The sequence below is a fragment of the Hyaena hyaena genome, unplaced genomic scaffold (assembly GCF_003009895.1).
Source record: "Hyaena hyaena isolate Hyena2069 unplaced genomic scaffold, ASM300989v1 scaffold_383, whole genome shotgun sequence".
NCBI classification, from domain to species: domain Eukaryota; kingdom Metazoa; phylum Chordata; class Mammalia; order Carnivora; family Hyaenidae; genus Hyaena; species Hyaena hyaena.
Window position 1 is genome coordinate 849,308 of NW_024081014.1, and position 19,619 is coordinate 868,926.

The 19,619-nt window shown below is 40.8% G+C and overlaps 1 protein-coding gene across 1 annotated transcript; it reads left to right on the plus strand.

Annotated features, from left to right (window-relative positions):
• Positions 1 to 1,904: 1,904 nt before the first annotated feature.
• GPR119 (G protein-coupled receptor 119) lies at positions 1,905 to 2,942 on the plus strand. The gene has a single exon (XM_039250765.1). It carries the CDS (start codon positions 1,905 to 1,907, stop codon positions 2,940 to 2,942), a length of 1,038 nt encoding a protein of 345 aa, XP_039106696.1.
• Positions 2,943 to 19,619: the final 16,677 nt, after the last annotated feature.

The following is a 19,619-nucleotide window of genomic DNA, read 5'->3' on the forward strand; positions in this document are numbered from 1 at the left end:
AATCCCATAAGGAGCTTTCACAAGTCGAGATGCATAGGTTACACCCCAAACTAATGGTATCAGAATCTCTTGGTGTGTGACCCAAAACATCAGTATTTTTGGAATCACCAAGCAACTCCACAGCATGGCTAAGGTTAAGAATCATATTTTTAAAAAACCCATTTCACTGGAGAACTTGTTCTCAAATGGGGTCCCTGAATCAGCATCACCTGGGAACTTGTTAGAAAATGCAGATTTTCAGGCGCACCCCAGACACAAATAATCTAAAACTTGGGGTGAGGCTCAAGAATCTGTGTTAACAAGCTTTCCAAGGGGTTCTGATGCACTCTCAAGTTTGAGCATGGGCTTCAAAAGGAACATCTTGACTCCTAGAGTCAAGAGCTAGGGAAACAAGAGCACACCTTAGATCCAGGCATAAAATCAGGCCAGGTACCAAGCAACCTGAAGTCAGCTTCCTAAGGGAGGTACCAAAGCAGAAGAACTGTTCTCAGACTGACAGCTGGAGTACCAGGTCCCCATGCCACAGGCTTTGTGATCATTTGGAGGAGAGACCTCTGTCAGCGGCCCTCTCCAACTGTCAAAACATCCTGGAATATATTTGCCTCCAACTCTGCACCTTGCTCTCCACTCCCTCACTTAGAACACTAACCTTGCCCATTTGTGCTCTCACCTGAACTGAGTAAATAAGCTTCAAACCACTCTTCTCCCCACCCCTCTCTTCTTGGTATCCGAGAATAGCAGGCAAAAGGTTAGTTCTAATGTACCCGAACAAATGGATATACAACTTAAAATAGGACTAAACTACACAGCTGCCCTGCCTGAGCCCATCTCACCTGCCTCGGCAACACTGCCACTCTTCAGCCTAACACGATCCACAATGGAAATGGAAAATTCCACAACCAAATATTACAGCAGACACTTTACAGAATGCAACTGCCTCCTCTTCTCCTGTCCCAGAGAGACCTTGGGGCTACAGAATCAAGAAAGGCAAGGCTGACAACCACCACTTCTGACCAGAGACATGTTTTCAGTGAGTATACCCAACAGACAGCAGCTTTAGACAGAGAGTCGGTTCTGGTTGAAACCGAATTAACAACTGTTAACAACTATCTGCTTTCATTTTCCTCCCTTTCTGAATCAACCAAGGTCTGAGGGATGAAAAAACGGGGGACGGCACCCCCCATTTGAGAGAATTAGAATCCAAGGTGTTAGGAAGCAACAGATAAAGAGCTTAAATGTGTGGTAGCTCCCCTGAAAAGTATGCTGGGCCCTGAAATAGCCAGCCCACTCTCACTTCCCACTTTAACTGATTATGATCATCTTGCTTGACTGAAAGCAGTAATAGTAGTAACTGAGGATTCGTTATTAAGCAAATGCTTAATTAAGCTGAGATCAGTTGTTAACCTAGTACTTGAGGCTCAAGAAAAGAAGAAGTGGGAGTTTAATATCAAGCTATGGAGGAAGAAAAAGTGTGATTAGAGTCAATTATATCTTCTGCAAGACAGGAGATCGGATGAATGCCCCAGGCTCTCCAAAGAAAGTCCTTGAAGCATCAATGGAGGAAGAGAGGCTGGCGATACAGTATGCACCAGGTACTTGGGAGTTGTCTAGTAACTTGGTAGTTGGAGGGGGAGGGACTAGCGCAGCAGCCAGGGGGAGGGCTACACTGGGGTTGCTGCCTGTAGAGAGCTGGAGAGGCAAGAGGCTGAAGACTGAAAGAGAAAGGGTGAGTGAATTCTAGTGATCAGCAGGATCTCAAAAATGACAAGCTGTCAGTCTGGACTGCCAGTGGTGGCCAGATCTCTGCTACAGCTCTGAACCTAGTCCTTTCTCCCCCAGCCCATGAGAATTTCAGCTGGAGAGCCAAAATGCCCTGGTAAATGGAAATCCTGCCACTTCAAGACATGGAGTCATCTTTCCCATTTGGAGTGACCCTTGCTGTCCTGGCCTCCCTCATTATTGCTGCCAATGCACTAGTGGCCGTGGCTGTGCTGTTGCTGATCCACAAGAATGATGGTGCCAGTCTCTGCTTCACATTGAATCTGGCTGTGGCCGACACCTTGCTTGGTGTGGCCATCTCTGGCCTAGTCACAGACCAGCTCTCCAGCCCAGCTCGGCCTACACAGAAGACCCTGTGCAGCCTTCGGATGGCATTTGTTACTTCTTCCGCAGCTGCCTCTGTCCTCACAGTCATGTTGATTGCCTTTGACAGGTACCTGGCCATCAAGCAGCCCTTCCGCTACTTACAGATAATGAATGGGTTCATGGCTGGGTCCTGCATTGCCGGGCTGTGGTTGGTGTCTTACCTCATTGGCTTCCTCCCACTTGGAGTCCCCATATTCCAGCAGACTACCTACCAGGGTCCCTGCAGCTTCTTCGCTGTGTTTCACCCACGCTTTGTGCTGACCCTCTCCTGCGTGGGCTTCTTCCCAGCCCTGCTCCTCTTTGTCTTCTTCTACTGTGACATGCTCAAGATTGCCTCCATGCACAGCCAGCAGATCCGAAAGATGGAACAAGCAGGAGCCATGGCCGGAGCATACCGGCCTCCTCGAACTCCCAGCGACTTCAAGGCTGTCCGCACCGTGGCTGTCCTCATTGGGAGCTTCACCCTGTCCTGGACCCCATTCCTTATCACTGGCATTGTGCAGGTGGCCTGCCAAAAGTGCTATCTCTACCTGGTGCTGGAACGGTACCTGTGGCTGCTTGGTGTGGGTAACTCCCTGCTCAACCCACTCATCTATGCCTATTGGCAAAAGGAGGTGCGGCAGCAGCTCTACCAGATGGCCCTGGGAGTGAAGAAGGGGCTCGCCTCATTCCTCCTCCTTCTCTCAGCCAAGGATGGTAGCCCAGAGGGGCCCAGGGAAAGTTCCTGTCCTATCACCACTATCTCTCACTCACAGCTTGATGGCGAAGATGGTAACGGTAGAGAAGTTTCAAAGTGACTTCTCCCTCCCCTCTCTGGGCCCCAACTAGGAAATCAGAGCTAGGTACTTGCTTCAAGCTGCTGACTGCCCCCGACCCCAGACTGAGAGGAACTGAGGTAGGATGCTGACTTTCTTCTATAACCAATTTCCTCACTTGACAATCCCTATTACTCCCTATCCTTCTCTTGCAATGAATCTGTCTCTCCTGTACAGGTAGGTAGAAAGAAATGTACTACTGAAATAATGCTAAAAAATCAAATCCTATTCTTGAACGCACTAGAACAGCAGTATCCAACAGAAACGTAATGCAGGTCACACATAACTTTAAATTTTCTAGTAACCACATTAAAAAGGTTTTAAAAAAGTAAAATTAATGTTAATGTTTCATTTAACCCAATATATCTAAAACATATTTTCAATATGTAATCAATATAAAAATTACTGCACTATTTTTCCAAGCTAAATCTTTTGCATCTGGTATGGGTTTTACCTTTCAGAACCTCCCAATCCAAACTAGCCATATTGCAAATGCTCAACAGCCACATGTGGCTAGTAGCTACCATATTGGACAGCACAGCACTAGAGAAATAAGGTTGTTCCTTTCAACTGTTTACTATAGTGATGGCTTTGGTAAAGTGAGGAGTCCTACCCTCCCAGATGTAAATCAGACATTTTAAGTAGTGAGTATGCCTGAAATGTAGGAACCTGAATTAGATTCTACAGCTCGTTTTCTCTCGCACTTCATGGAGTTCAAAACACTGTTTCTTTGGAAATAGCCAATCTTGTGGTTATTTCTGCTACTCCTCCTCCCATTCTACCACTAACTGTGGTGCCCCTTCCCCTCAGTTGGCTTATGTCACTTGTAGCTACTTGCTGATGAGAATGCTGAACCACAAATTATGAGACAATAGAAGCAAAGGAAGGGAAAAAAGGGTTAGGTAACAAGAAAGGTGCTGCCAAGCTCTTAAACACTCTTAAACCTGCATTTTCCTAAGAAACTCAGTCACATAATGGGATGCCTCCAACATGCCCCGGACCAACTGAAGAACAAGAAGCTCATCCTGCTTTCTGTGGGTCCAAAAAAATGGCTATTGGCAGCCAGGAATTGTGGCCAGGCTCCAACTGGGCAACCCTGGCAGGAGAAATTCAAGAACAGACTGGGGAAGAAACCTAGAAATTATGCTTAGTCTTCCTGAGCTTTCCTATAACCCTTTCCTCGATCTCCTGGTCTCCACAGTGGATTCCTAGAAATTTGTCTCTTAAGGTCCTAAACTAGATTGTCTCCTTAAAAATCTGCTGAGTGGACAACCAAAGCAGGCAAGAAGAAACCAATATAGTATGGATTAAATATGAATTTGGTGCCAAAACACCCATGGAATGTTAACCCCTTGATATTTCTAAATTGATGGCCTGAGGATGCATTTGAGTCCAATGTGTAAAGGCTAATTCTGAGAGGCCCATGAACTTTTTCATTCGCATCTGAAACTAAAATGTTCAGAACCAGGATGGAATCTGGTTGTCCTCCTCTCCACAGGATGGCACCACACCATGATGTTTTGCACTTGGGTTTTAATTCCCCTAGATTAACTCCCAGCTTGTATTCCGCAGTTGTTTGGAAGTTAATGATCATCCCCTTCCACCACTATACACTTGAAAATTCCTTCTCCTTATTTTCACCCTCTACCTTTGGTACAAATGGCCTGTTTCTCGCTGATTTATTCTAATACACACCAACCCTCGTTTGGTAGACTTTTTGTGCAGTTGCTCTGTTTACCACACTGGCCCAGTAGAGTATCATGCTTGCCTTCACCAGAGCAGGCTTTATGTTCCTACAATTGAAGAACTTTTTGGCTCTCAAGTGGATGATGGAACCTAATGTGTCTTGAAGTGCTGAGCATCCAGCAAGTACCACTTTTGCCAGCAATAAGGCACCCACTTGGATCGCGTTGTGAGTTACTGGGAACTTTGTAAAACACAAACAGTAATTGGGTTTGAGACAGAATGGGAAGCAGGCTCAAATCAATGCCCTCTTTACTGGTGGTTCAAAGCTTAACTTCCTAGCCTTGTTGCAAAGGACTGATCTTGCGAAGGTAACACAAGCAAAGTGGAATGAGAATTACTGGAGAAAGGAACTGAGGGAAGCTAAGTGAATGCTATGGTGTTAGGCTCAGTCTAAGAAACCCTGCTATCCCTGGGAGGCAGTATATTCAGTGGAAATCACAGGCTTTGCAGTCCAATAGACCAGTGTTCAAATACCATTCAGTTGTTTAACTGTCAAAGCTAGTTTCCTCATTTGTAAAACTGGGGTAATAATGCCTACTTTATATTGTTATCAAAAGGATTAGCTCAGATAATGTATAGGAAAATGTCTAGTAAATTTGAGCACATGGTTAGTGCTCAAATAATGTTCTCTTCCTCATACTTAAAAATCCTAAAGAATAAAATATCCAGCTGACCAATTTAAGGGAGTTTGTCATATCTGTAGATATTATGGCCTCCAGGACAAGGACAGTAGGCTCCAAACTGTGAATTCCTCAACCCCTGAAGTGTTTGAAAATGAGTAGTGAGAGATGACTCAAGTTGAAACAGACAAAATAGTAAATCTCAGTATCAAGAGACAAAAGATACAAACAAGACCCTATTATCATACACTTGGGTTTAAGAGTAACCACAGTTGTGAACACTGTGCTTAATAAGCTACCAAGGGCAGAGATACAGAACGCCCTGCAAAAGTCTAATGGCTTTCTTTGACGCAGGCTCTGGCGCAGATATGGGAATGCACTGGAGAGGAAACATTTAGATTTTATTCATGCATCCAATGCTGTCTCTTGATAGCCTTGCAGAGAAGCCAGATCCTGCTTGGCAATTTGATCAAAATACCCAAAAGAAATTAACACTATATAGGACAGAATATAGGTCAATTAGTCTCATTTGTAATTTCCATAAAGAGCTTGTGAATTTGTTATAAAAACTGTGACATGACCAAGTGTTCTACTAATTCTTTGGGTAGCTAACATGCATAGCACACCTGTTTCAGAGAGGACCACTCTCAAGAACATAAGAACACACAGCCCTCTGTATAGGGGCATTGTAAGTGGTGTCACAAGTGTTAGAGGCAAGTTGCCTTTATCTACCAAACTCTCCTGCTTGGGATATTTTCTCCCCCTATGGAAAAGTATTTAGTGATTCAAATGGAAAATGAACTCGTGACTTTGATATCATTCACACTTGCTCAGTCATCGGTCAAACTGAATAGAGACCAATGAAAACAGCAGGCACAAGAGATACTTCAAGGACACACAGAACAAGAGGAAACATGGTGTTGATAGCTGGGCAACAAGAGCAGCAATGGACCCAAGACCAGACTACAAATCCTTGGCTGCCATCAGCCACTCATTTTGTGACTCCTTCAGTACCTCCCATGCCATCCTTCAAGCTGCTGACTGGTCTGGAATTTTCTCCTTTTAATTAACAAATCTTCATTTGTTGTTTTATTTGTTATAGTCATATAAACTCGATAATGGTACTTACAAGTGTCAACTGTTCTTCATTCATTCATTTGTTCATCTATCTGTCTACCTACTCCACAAACATTTTTTGAGAGCTAGGTTCTGAAATTACCCCAGGTTCGCTGGTATTCCTTTCAGAGATCTATAATGATGTATAGATGAGGTTCTTTTCAGGTTATAAAAATAATTTTTGTTCATTTCAGAAAAATTTTAAAATACAGAAAATCATAAATGTACCTGTAATTGTACCATCCAGAGATTATGTTTTTCTCCACCTGTTTTCTTCACTTTATATTGTGCATATTTTCCTATGTCATTAAGTTTTCCTCAAAAACATGACTTGTAATGGTTGCATGTTATTCCATCACATGAGTATATAATATTTAACCATTTCCCTGTAGTTAGTACATTTGTTATTTCCAATGTCTCACTGTTATAATGCCACTATAAATATCTTTGTGTATAAATCTTTGACACATCTGAGGCACCTGGGTGACTCAGTTGGTTGATTATCTGACTCTTGATTTTGGCCCAGGTCAGGATCATGGTTTGTGAGATTGAGCCCCATGTCAGATTCTGCACTGACAACGTGGAGCCTGCTTGGGATTCTCTCTCCTCTCTCTCTCTCTCTCTCTCTCTCTCTCTCTCTCTCTCTCTCTCTCCCCTCCCTCCCTCCCTCCCTCTTTCTCTCCCTCTCTCTCCCCCATCCCTGTCTCTCTTTCTCTCTCTTAAAATAATAAACATTTATTTATTTTTTTTTAATTTTTTTTAAAATTTATTTCTAGGAGAGAGAGAGCGTGAGCAGGGGAGGGTCAGAGAGAGAGGGAGTCACAGACCGAAACAGGCTCCAGGCTCTGAGCTGGCAGTCAGCACAGAGCCCGACGAGGGGCTGGAACCCACGAACCGCGAGATCATGACCTAAGCGAAAGTCGGACACTTAACCGACTAAGCCACCCAGGCGCCCCTAAAATAATAAACATTTAAAAAAATAAATCTTTGGTGGTTTATCTATACCATGGAATACTACATGGCAATGAGAAACAATGAAATCTGGCCATGTGTAGCAACATGGATGGACCTTGAGGGTGTTATGCTGAGCGAAATAAGTCAGGCAGATAAGGACAAATATCATATGTTTGCATGTATAGGAGGATTAGGAGGAACTTAACGGAGGAACAAGGGGGAGAAGAAGGGGGGAAATGGTGGGGGAGAGGGAGAGAGGCAAACCATGAGAGACTCTTGAATGCTGATAAAAACTGAGGACTGATGGATGTGGGGGGAGGGGGGAATGGGCATGGAGGAGGACACTTGTGGGGATGAGCACTGGGTGTTATGTGGAAACTAATTTGACAATAAACTATTTGTAAAAAAAAAATAAAATGAAAAAATAAATCTTTGACACATCTGTTTAATTCCTTAGGTTAAATTCTACAAAGAAACATTGCTAGGTCATGAAGCATTAAACATTTATAAGAATTTTGATTCATATTTTTGCTGGAATTTCTCAAAGTGTAACGTTTCCCTAGGGTATATGCTAAAAGAAGAATGAGTCATAAGTGAACAGACCACACTGATATGAAGATCTCAAAGCAATAAAAGTACATGGCTTCCTGAAAGCATAAACCATACTAAGGGGTTTACCAGTTGTTTTCTTACAAAAGAAAGCCTAATCATAATGTCCTACTGCTAGAGTTAATATGTAAATTTAGAAATCTGAACTAATGGGACACAGCAGATTAAGTAAGAACACCTCTCACAGTACAACTGCATCATCAATAGGGTACCATCTAATATCCAGGTATCAATTTCAGTGTTTTCACTTCAGATTTTCTGAGGTAGTTGCTTTATGCAACACCATAAAATGCTAAGTAGGCATGAGAATATGAAAACATAATCACATGGAGCCAAGAGACCAGTCCTGATGCAGCTGAAGCCTTGAAGCAATAGTTTTGTAGTGTTGCTGAAAGGGAAAGATGTGTTCCACCTAATGGATCAACCGTGCAGAGTAAAGTACATGAGAGCTTAACATGCTACTACCCAGCCATATGTTCACTGGATTAACAAGCTGTTGGGACCATTATCAGCCACTGGGCTCAAAGAGCCCTCTCATGAGGAGTCCTAGAAACCACCAATGCAGCTGCTAAGGGTCTCAGAGTCTGTTTTAATGTAGTTCCTGCTTCTTTAAAATGCCTTCTACACAATGGGGCAGGCAGGATCCATTTGCTCCAGCACACTGAAGGAGACTAAAGTCATGTATGACCAAAAGCATGAGGAGGCTCCCTTTATTTGCTTAGGTTTGGTTTTATTTTTTTATTTCTATTTTTTTAATAATTTTTTTAAATATTTTTATTTTATTTCTAGGAGAGAGAGAGAGACAGCGTGAGCAGGGGAGGGTCAGAGAGAGAGGGAGTCACAGACTCTGAAACAGGCTCCAGGCTCTGAGCTGGCAGTCAGCACAGAGCCCAACACGGGGCTCGAACCCATGAACCGCGAGATCATGACCTAAGCGAAAGTCGGACGCTTAACCGACTAAGCCACCCAGGCGCCCCTATTTCTAAAAAAATTTTTTTTAATGTTTATTTATTTTTGAGAGAGATACAGAGACATCACAAGGAGGCGAGGGGCAGAGAGAGAGGAAGACAAGAGAATCTGAAGCAGGCTCCAGGCTCCAAGCTGTCAGCACAGAACCCGACACAGGGCTTGAACTCACGGACTGTGAGATCATGACCTGAGCCGAAGTCAGACACTTAACTGACTGAGCCATCCAGGCACCCCTAGGTTTGGTTTTATTTGGTGCATGTTGCCCAAAAATCCCATGATTGAATCATATTTCCTATTTACTATAATACATCAATATCAGTTCCAGTTCTGTCTTAGTTGTGTTGACATTAAGGCACTAAAAAGCTGATAAACATTCTGAGACAACAGTCATTGGCCAAGTAAAATGTCATGCAGTCTTGCAAAACTGTTCATTGTGCTTTTACCATTCATAATATTTTTGCAGATTTGCCCACTTGAGCCATTCAACAAATACTAAAGAACTTCCTATAGACAAGCAAATCGGTGCCCTGTCATCTCAGAAGTGGTTCCCAGAAATGATAGCTGAGTGACTATGAAGTTACTTCAAATGTGGAAGATTCATAATCCAAAATTCAAACTACCACTTTAAGATTACCGGGTCCCTTAGTAATCTTACACAATGATGCATTAAATTGTTTTCCTTATTTACTAAATAAATGGGAAAGAAAAGGATGCATAGAGTGTTTATAGTGAGTTAGGCACAGACAAAAATACAACTGAATTCTGATGCTGAAAAACTGAATACAGAGAAGAAACATCCTTTAGTGAAATCTCAGGAATTCATACAAAGTAGCCACTCTTAGAAGATTTTTTTTAATAAGCAATTTTATGGAGCACCTTGGGTAGCTCAGTCAGTTGTGTGTCCAACTCTTGATTTCAGCTCAGGTCAGGATCTCACAGTTCGTGGGTTCAAGCCCCATGTCAGGCTCCACACTGAGAGCACAGAGCCTGCTTGGGATTCCCTCTTTCCCTCTCTCTCTGCCCCTCCCCTGCTTGCTTGCTCTCACTCTCTCTCAAAATAAATAAATAAAACTTTTTTAAAAAGCTATTTTATGACTTTAAACCTTACATGTAATACCTTTACTGGGCGAGACTAGCAAAAATATTACCCTTTAAATGATACGCTTTAGTGAATAGAAAAAGAATTATAATCAGGTTCTTAGTTCAATCATTTCTCCCATAAATTTGTTTATAAGCCTAACAACACACTTGTTTGCATTGGAGGAGAGAGGGAGAGAAGTCTAGCCCCACATCCAAATTATTCCATTTTAAACTAGTGGCATCTGTTTTAATAATTCCAGGTTCTTCAATAAATAGTATAACATACCACAAAAACAAGTTCCTGTGTGTATGGTGAACTGTGTTCACCTAGACTGGAAGAAGAAGGGGTAGGCTAGTGATTAAGGAGGTTGTGGAGAAGACTAACAGAGAAAATAGGGAGAAGTAGAAAGTGGAGAATAAGAGGAAAATTATATATTTGCAGTCACAGATCTCCATGAAAATAAAGCCAGTGTTACAATTAAGTGTCAAGGAGTGACCAACTATTGACCTTCTTTCTCCCAGGGTGTTATAAAGATAGGGGAATTAATGAAATCAATACTCTTTACTGCTCACCTGCCATAAACTTTGACCTTGGACAAGGCTGAGTCCATACATCTCTAGCATAGTGATTATAAGCATGGGCTCATTAGCCAGACTGCCTGGGTTAGAATCCTGTGTCTGTCATTTCCTAGGAACAAAGTATTCTACCTTTCTGTGCCTCAGCTTCTCATCTGAAAAACAAGAATAGTTTCTACCTCCTAGAGTGGTTGAAAGAATGTAAACAGTTTTATAAACACAATACACTTAGAATAGTAAATGACACATAATAAAAGCCATATAAGTATTAGCTATCATCATCTGAGTTGACTCATGATCTAGCCTCTCAAAAAAAGAAAAGGAAACAAACATTGAAATGTTTTTCATCTTATAGCCTACAATTTTTGATCATTTTATCCCTTCAAACCTGGGGTTTCCTGGTCAGAAATATCAGTTGTTTGATCTTCAGGTTGCCAGCAATATGATGGATTTGATCATTCTAATTTTTTAATGTTTATTTATTTTTGAGAGAGAGAGAGAGAGAGAGAAAGAGAGCCTGAGCAGGGCAGAGGCAGAGAGAAAGGGAGACACAGAATCCAAAGCAGGCTCTAGGCTCCTCAGCCGTCAGCACAGAGCCTGACGGGGGCCTCGAACTCACAGACTGCAAGATCATGACCTGAGCCAAAGCTGGACACTTAACCAACTGAGCCACCCAGGCACCCTGGATTTGCTCATTCTAAAGGAAAAACATCCATGTGATCTTCTGGAGTTAAATCAAACTTTATTTTGTTACCAAACAGCCTCATTGAAATTCCTCACTAGCCATCTTAATCAAGCAAAACCACATGCTGGGCTTTTTAAAGTTTTATTGAAATATAATTTATACAGCATAAAGATCACCTATTCAAAGCATACAATTCAATGTTTCTTAGCATATTTACAGAACTGTACAACCATCAACAATAATCTGAGAACATACTCATCACAAAATGAAACCTTATACCCATTAGCAGACCTCCTCATTTCTCCCAGCCCTAAGCAACTGCTAATTTACTTTCTAGCTTAATGGATTTGCCTATTCTGGACATTATACTTAAAAACTGGGATCATACAATATGTGGATTTTTGTATCCGACTTAAAAAAATTTTTTTAAAGGTTTATTCATTGTTCAGAAACAGAGCATGAGGCGGGGTGGGACAGAGACAGAGGGAGACACAGAATCCAAAGCAGGTTCCAGGCTCTGAACTGTCTGCACAGAGCCCAATGTGGGGCTCCAACTCACAAACTGAGATCATGACCCAAGTTGAAGTTGGACACTTAACTGACTGAGCCACCCAGGTGCCCCTGTGTCTGACTTCTTGCATTTAACATAGTGTTTTCAAGGTTCATCATGTTGTAGCAATGTGTCAGCACTTCATACCTATTTATGGCTGTATATTCCATTGTCTGGATATACCACAATTTCTTTTTCCATTCATCAGTTGATAAGATACTTGGGTTGTTTCCATCTTTTCATTATTATGAATAATGCTGCAATAAACATTGGTGTACAAGCATCTGAGTCCCTGTTTTTAATTCTTTTGGGAGTATATTAGGAACAGAATTACTGGGTCATATGGTAATTCTATGCTTAACTATTGAGGAAGTGCCCAACTGTCTTCCAAAAGGACTGCACTAATTTACAACCTTCCCTGAAATGTAGGAGTGCTCATTTCTTTACATCCTCACCAACTTCTGTTATTGTCTGGCTTTCTTTTTGATATGCTGGGTTTTTTACCTGGGAAAATCATTATTTCTCTTCCAAATCAATGGTACTTGCTCATCTTTGTATGACGCCCTTTGATTTCGAGCACTTTTAAGAAATTAATAGATTTGGGGCACTTGGGTGGCTCAGTATGTTAAGTGTCAGACTTCAAATCAGGACATGATCTCATGGTTTGTGAGTTCGAGACCTGCATTAGGCACTCTGCTATCAGCACAGAGCCTGTTTTGGAGATCCTCTGTCCCTTTCTCTCTGCCTCTCCCCCACTTGGACTCACTCTCTCTCTAAAAGGAATAAACATTTAAAAACTATATTTGAAAATAAAAAATTATAAAAGAAATTAACTTTAATTTTTTAGAAGTTTTAGGTTTACACATAAATTGAGCTGACAGTACAAAGTGTTTGTCTTGTTTTTTGACAAACAAGTTTTCAAAGACCTTAGTTCCTTTAAAAACGGTTTCCTGGTACTCACTGACTCTGAAAGATTTTCCTTTTCAATCTACCTTCAAATAATACAATAAACTTGGGTCAAAAGCTTTAAAAAAAAAAAACGACATTGGTGTGTGGGGCACCTGGGTGGCTTAGTCGTTAAGCATCTGACATCTGTTCAGGTCATGATCTCACAGTTCATGAGTTCGAGTCCCATATCGGTTCAACTAAAGCCCCGCTTCAATTGAAAATGAGCCCTGCTTCTCTCTCTCTCTGCCCCTCATGGGATTATCCGCCCTTCCCTCTGCCCTCATTCTCTTGTGCCCTCTCCTCCCCACCCCAAAAAAAGACATTGGTGCATATATTGCACATCTGATGTCCCTAAAATTCATTTTTCAATAAAAAATTGCAATCCAAATATACAATAGGGAGCTATTAAAGGAACTCTATGGTGAATATTTTTGTGAAACACTGAATTCTTCCTACATGTGAAATAATCTCTTCAAATGTTGGGTGATAAGAGTCAGACCCTTACTCTCTGAAGCACCCATACTACTTCACTATAGAAATGGGTTAGTCCTTAGTGTTCAGTCGAAATGCTCTATTCATCACATACTGGTTACCTGAGGGGATATGTTATTAATCTGTGACTAAGGATAGGATAGGATAATACACCTAAGATAAAAATAGCAAGTCAAATTCTTTTAATTTGAACTACATACCCATGATTATGACTACTACATAAAGGCATTATCTTTAAAGCTTTGCCAATTTGAATAAAGATATCATCAGCTTCAAATTCTTTTTCTTCAAATTTTATATTGAAAACTATTGGCCCCTACTGCCCCTCTACTATTTTTCTACCACTAGAATATTAGTCCTTTTTATACTTCAGGCTGTATTATCACCAGTGTCCTCTGTGATGTCCTTCCCAAACTGTTTTATACTGGACTGGCCCAGGCTCACTTCTTGGACTCTTGCTACTGGCACTCCCTTGTTGATCTCCTTCAGTATCATGGTTTTGCATTTGCTTTAACCCTAGACTGGCTCCTTTCTCACCTCCTATAGACTTCAACTAAATTTGGCTTTCTCAGTATACAACCCTGCCCTAATACTCCCCATCCTCCTTCCAGGGTTTATTTTTCTATAAATGATTTATAACCACCCGATATACTATATATTTTACTCATTAGTCTTTTTATTATGTCTCCCTTCTGTAGACAATAACCTCTAGGAGGCAGTGATATCTATCAAATAAATGAGCGGATAATCAGTTAAAAAAATTAGGTGCATCTCCCTCCCCAAGGACCCCTATTTATCCTTAATAACCTATTCTTTATCATCCCATCATTATCTAGTAATTCAAAATTTAATTTCATTCCATTTAAATCCCACAGTATTTGCTTAACCTTTGCTATGTTTTAAGCATTTTATCAGATCTTTCGGTACAGATCAATTCACTTTCTTCACTTAACAAATATTTACTGAGTATATAGAACAGTGCTAGGGATGGAGAACATAACAGTAAACAAAATCAACAGAATCTCTATTTCTATGGAGCTTACAGACTAATGGGAAATATAGATATTAACCAAATATTCACAAAAATATAGTATGCAGTTATAAATATGTGGCATAAAAAATTGTAATGAGGTAAGTTATTTAGACTGGTAGAGAGAAAATCAATGTAAGGCTTCTCTAAAAGAGTTAACACTCACCTGAGGTTAATAGAATGCCAATTTCCAATATATATTAACCCTTCAAGGAACTACCTTTCAGTCTAGACCCTTGTGAAAAACTGGCTTCCTTTTTGCTCATCTATTCAGGAATGAGAGGGTATCTGACTGGTGTAGTGGTCTTAGTGTGTGTGTGTGTAATATTATTCAGCCATAAAAAAGAATAAAATCCTGCATTTGCAACAACATGGATAAAACGAGAAAGTATAATCCAAGTGAAATAAGTCAGAGAAAGACAAATACCATATGATTTCACTCATACGTGGAATTTAAGAAACTAAAGAAACAAAGGAAAAAAAGAGCAAAAGACAAACCAAGAAACAGACTATAGAGAACTGCCAGTTACTAGAGGGGAAGTGAGGGGATAGATGAAATAGGTGATGGGGACTGAAGAGTGCACATATTATGATGAACACTGAGTAATGTATAGACTTGTTGAATCACTATATTGTTACACCTGAAACTAATATTAACACTGGATGTGAACTACACTGGAATTAAATTTTAAACTTTGAAAAGTTTTTTAAAGTGACAACTGAAAGAGGAAAAAAAAACAGTGAGATACCATTACACACCCATGAGAATGTTGAAAATCCAGAACACTGACACCAAAAGCTGGCAAGATGTGGAGAAACAGGAACCCTTGTTCACTGTTGATGGGAATGCAAAATGGTACAGCTACTTTGGAAGACAGTTTGGCAGTTTCTTACAAAACTAAACATACTCTTACCACACCACCCAGCAATTACTTGGTACTTACCCAAATGAGTGGAAACTTGTGTCCACACAAAAACTTACACATGAATACTTATAGTAGCTTTATTCATAATTGCCAAAACTTGGAAACAAACAAGACATCCTTTAGCAGGTAAATGGATATACTGTGATATGTCCAAAAGAAAAAAGAAAATGAGCTATCAAGCCATGAGAAGACATGGAGGAATCTTAAGTGCATATTACTAAGTGAAAAAGCCAATCTGAAAAGGCTACATCCCAACTATAGGACATTCTGGAAAAGGTAAAACCATAGAGACAATAAAAGGATCAGTGAAGGGGTGTGTAGGTGCCTCATTTGGTTAACACAGGCCACACCGAGCATGGAGCCTGCTTTAAGATTTTCTCTCTCTCCTGCACTGCCCCACCACTCGTGCTCACACATTCTCTTTTAAAAATAAGGATCAATTGATTTCTGTACATTGATTTTTGTATCCTGCAACATTGCTGAATTCATGGATCAGTTCTCGTAGGCTTCTGGTGGAGTCGCCGGGTTTTCTATGAAGAGTATCACGTCGTCTGTGAAAAGTGAAAGTTTGACTTCTTTACCAATTCTGATGCCTTTGATTTCCTTTTGTTGTCTGATTGCTGATGCTAGGACTTCCAGCACTATGTTAAACGACAGTGGTGAGAGTGTTTCTGATCTCAGGGGGAAAGCTGTTTTTCCCGTGAGGATGATGTTAGCAGAGGGCTTCTCATAGATGGCTTTTATGATGTTTAGGTAAGTTCCTTCTGTCCTTTCTCAAGGGTCTTTATTAAGAAGGGATGCTGTATCTTGTTGAATGCTTTTTCTGTATCTATCGACAGGATCATATGGTTTTTATCTTTTCTTTTGTTAATGTGATGTATCACATTGAGTGATTTGCGAACATGGAACCAGCCCTGTAAACCAGGAATGAATCCCACTTGATCTTACTGGATTTTTTTTTTTTTTTTACAAATAGTTTATTGTCAAATTAGTTTCCACATAACACCCAGTGCTCATCCCCACAAGTGCCCTCCTCCATGCCCATCCCCCTCCCCCCCCATATCCATCAGTCCTCAGTTTTTGCTGGATAATTCTTTTTATGTGCTGTTGGATTCGATTTGCAAGTATCTTGAGGACTTCTGCATCCGTATTCATCAAGGATATTGGCCTGTAGTTCTCTTTTTTTGCTGGGTCTCTGTCTGGCTTGGGAATCAAAGTAATGCTGGCTTCGTAAAATGAGGCCAGAGTTTCCCTTTGATTTCTATTTTTTGGAATAGCTTGAGAAGAATGGGTATTAGCTCTGATTTAAATGTCTGGTAGAATTCCCCAGGGAAGCCATCTGGCCCAGGGCTCTTACTTGTTGGGAGATTTTTGATAACTGGTTCAATTTCCTCACTGATTATGTGGTATATTTATACAATGGAATACTACATGGCAATGAGAAAGAATGAAATCTGGCCATTTATAGCAACATGGATGGAACTAGAGGGTGTTATGCTGAGCAAAATAAGTCAAGCAGAGAAGGACAAATACCATAAGTTTGCACATACAGGTGGATTAGGGGGAAGCTAACGGAGCACCATGGGGGAGAAGAAGGGGGAAATAGTGAGGGAGAGGGAGGCAAACCATGAGAGACTCTTGAATGCTGAGAACAAACTGAGGACTGATGGGTGTAGTGGGGAGGGGAAGGGGGGTAATGGGCATGGAGGAGGGCACTTGTGGGGATGAGTACTGGGTGTTATATGGAAACCAACTTGACAAACTATTTAAGGAAAAAAATAATAGCAAAATAAAGTAAAAATAAGGATCAGTGGATTACAGGGATTAGAGGAGAGGGAAAGATGAATAAACAGAGCACAGAGGTTTTATGGGTAGTAAAACAATTCTGTATGATACTATAATGGTGGATACATGTCATTATAAGTTTGTCAAAACCCCCAGAATGCATAACACAAAGTGAATCCTAATGTAGATGATAGATTTGGGGTGATAATAATGTGCCATTGTAGATTCATTAACTGTAAAAAATGAATCACTCTAGTGATGAATTTTGATGTGGGGGAAGCTATGCATATGTAGGGGTAGGGGAACATGGGAAATCTCTGCACCTTGAACACAACTTAGCTGTGAACCTGAGATTTCTCCTAAAAAATAAAATTTATTGGAATGCACACTGGTGCAGCCACTCTGGAAAATAGTGCGGAGATTCAATAAAAAATTAAAAATAGAACTATCTTACGACCCAGGAATAGCACTACTAAGAATTTATCCAAGGGATACAGAAGTGCTGATTCATAGGGGCACATGTACTCCAATGTTTACAGCAGCACTTTCAACAATAACCAAATTCTGGAAAGAGCCTAAATGTCCATCAACTGATGAATGGAAAAAGAAGATGTGGTTTATATACACAATGGAATACTACTTGGCAATGAGAAAGAATGAAATCCTGCTATTTACAGCAACATGGATGGAACTGGAGGGTATTAACTAAGTGAAATAAGTCAGAGAAAGATATCACGTTTTCACCCATATGTGGAACTTGAGAAACTTGACAGAAGAGCATGGGGGAAGGGAAGGGGAAATATAGTTACAAACAGAGAGGGAGGGAGACAAATCATAAGAGACTCTTAAATACTGAGAACAAACTGAGGGTTAATGGGCGGGCAGGGGAGAGGGGAAAATGGGTGATGGGCATGGAGGAGGGCACTTGCGGGGATGTGTACTAGGTGTTCTTTTTTTTTAATAGTTTATTGTCAAGTTGGTTTCCATATAACACCCAGTGCTCATCCCCACAATTGCCCTCCTCCATGCCCATCACCCCCCTTCTCCTCCTCCCCACCCCCCATCAGCCCTTAGTTTGTTCTCGGCATTCGAGCACTAGGTGTTCTATGTAAGCAATGAATCACAGGAATCTACCCCCAAAACCAAGAGCACACTGTACACACTATATGTCAGCCAACCTGACAGTAAATTATATTAAAAAAAAACAAAAAATAAAATTTATTAAAATTAATTTTTAAAAGATAGTACTTTCAACAGTCAGTTAAGAAGGCACTATGGAGTGGCAGAATGAAACAGAAGAAATCTGAGAACTATCTGCTAGTCTCAAACCTGCCACAATCTAGTTCTGTGGCTTAGGACAAATTTTCTCATTTTTGTGGACCATATTTTGTCTACCTGTACATAAAAAGTAGGTTTCAGTGAGTCTTAACCTTTTTTGTGTTGCTCCCCCTCCAGGCTACCCTCCACAACAGGGCTATCTTCCTAAAAAACAGAAGCTTGGTTATATTATTCCCCTATTTTAAACTTCCTTTCCTACCCCTCCTTCCAGGATAAAAAAAAGTCCCAACCCTTTATTAGGGCATATAAAGATCCCTCATAATTTGACCCTTCTGGTCACATTATTCTTACTTCCTTTCATTCTAGCCACAGTTCTTTACAGGTGCTTCCCAAAGTGAAGTCTAAACAGCACCTGTGTCAAGTACCTGTAATGAAAGCAAACCCCAAATAAGGTTAGGATCTCAGGCAATGGGATGTAAGAATCTACATTTTCACAAGATCTCCGGGCAGTTCTGCCTCACATAGTATTTGAAAACCCCTGCCCTACATTTTAGCCACACTGAAATTTCCCCGACTTCCCTGGCTGCAATGTCCTTCATTGCCTATCCATATGGTAACATCTATTTACCTCAAATGTCACCTGTGCTATGAAACCTTGGGCCAATCCTTAGGTAACTGGCTGTTCCATTCTCTGTGCTTCTAGCACTTTGTTCACCTTGCACAAAGTACTTAGTACCTACTATAATTATCTACTTACATGTCTGTTTCTCCTCCTATAATGAGAGCTTGGAAATAGAGAATATGTCTTAACTTATTTTTATACTCCCAACATCTAGAACATAATAGACATACAATAAATGTTTTCTGAATGAATGAACGAATAAAGATGAAGAGCTAAACCATTCCACAAATATTTGAGTGCCTACAATGTGCTAGGTACTGTTCTAGTACAAGAAAGTCATCAGAACTTTAAAAAAAATTTTTTTAAATGTTTTATTTCTGAGAGAGACAGGGTAAGCGGGGGAGGGTCAGAGAGAGGGAGATACAGAATCCGAAACAGGCTCCAGGCTCTGAGCTAGTTGTTAGCACAGAGCCTGAAGAGGGGCTAGAACCCACGAACTGTGAGATCATGACCTGAGCCGAAGTCGGATGCTTAACTGACTGAGCCACCCAAGCGCCCCAAAAATCACCAGAACTTTTTGCCTGTAAGACAATTAGAACCCTGATATTCTATTTTAAGCCTCTTTTAACATCTTATCTGTAGAAAATGCCAAATGAGCCACTTGTTTATTTAT

Coding starts and splice junctions, on each gene's coding strand:
- GPR119 (XM_039250765.1), top strand. CDS start 1,905: ATGGAGTCATCTTTCCCATTTGGAGTGACCCTTGCTGTCCTGGCCTCC.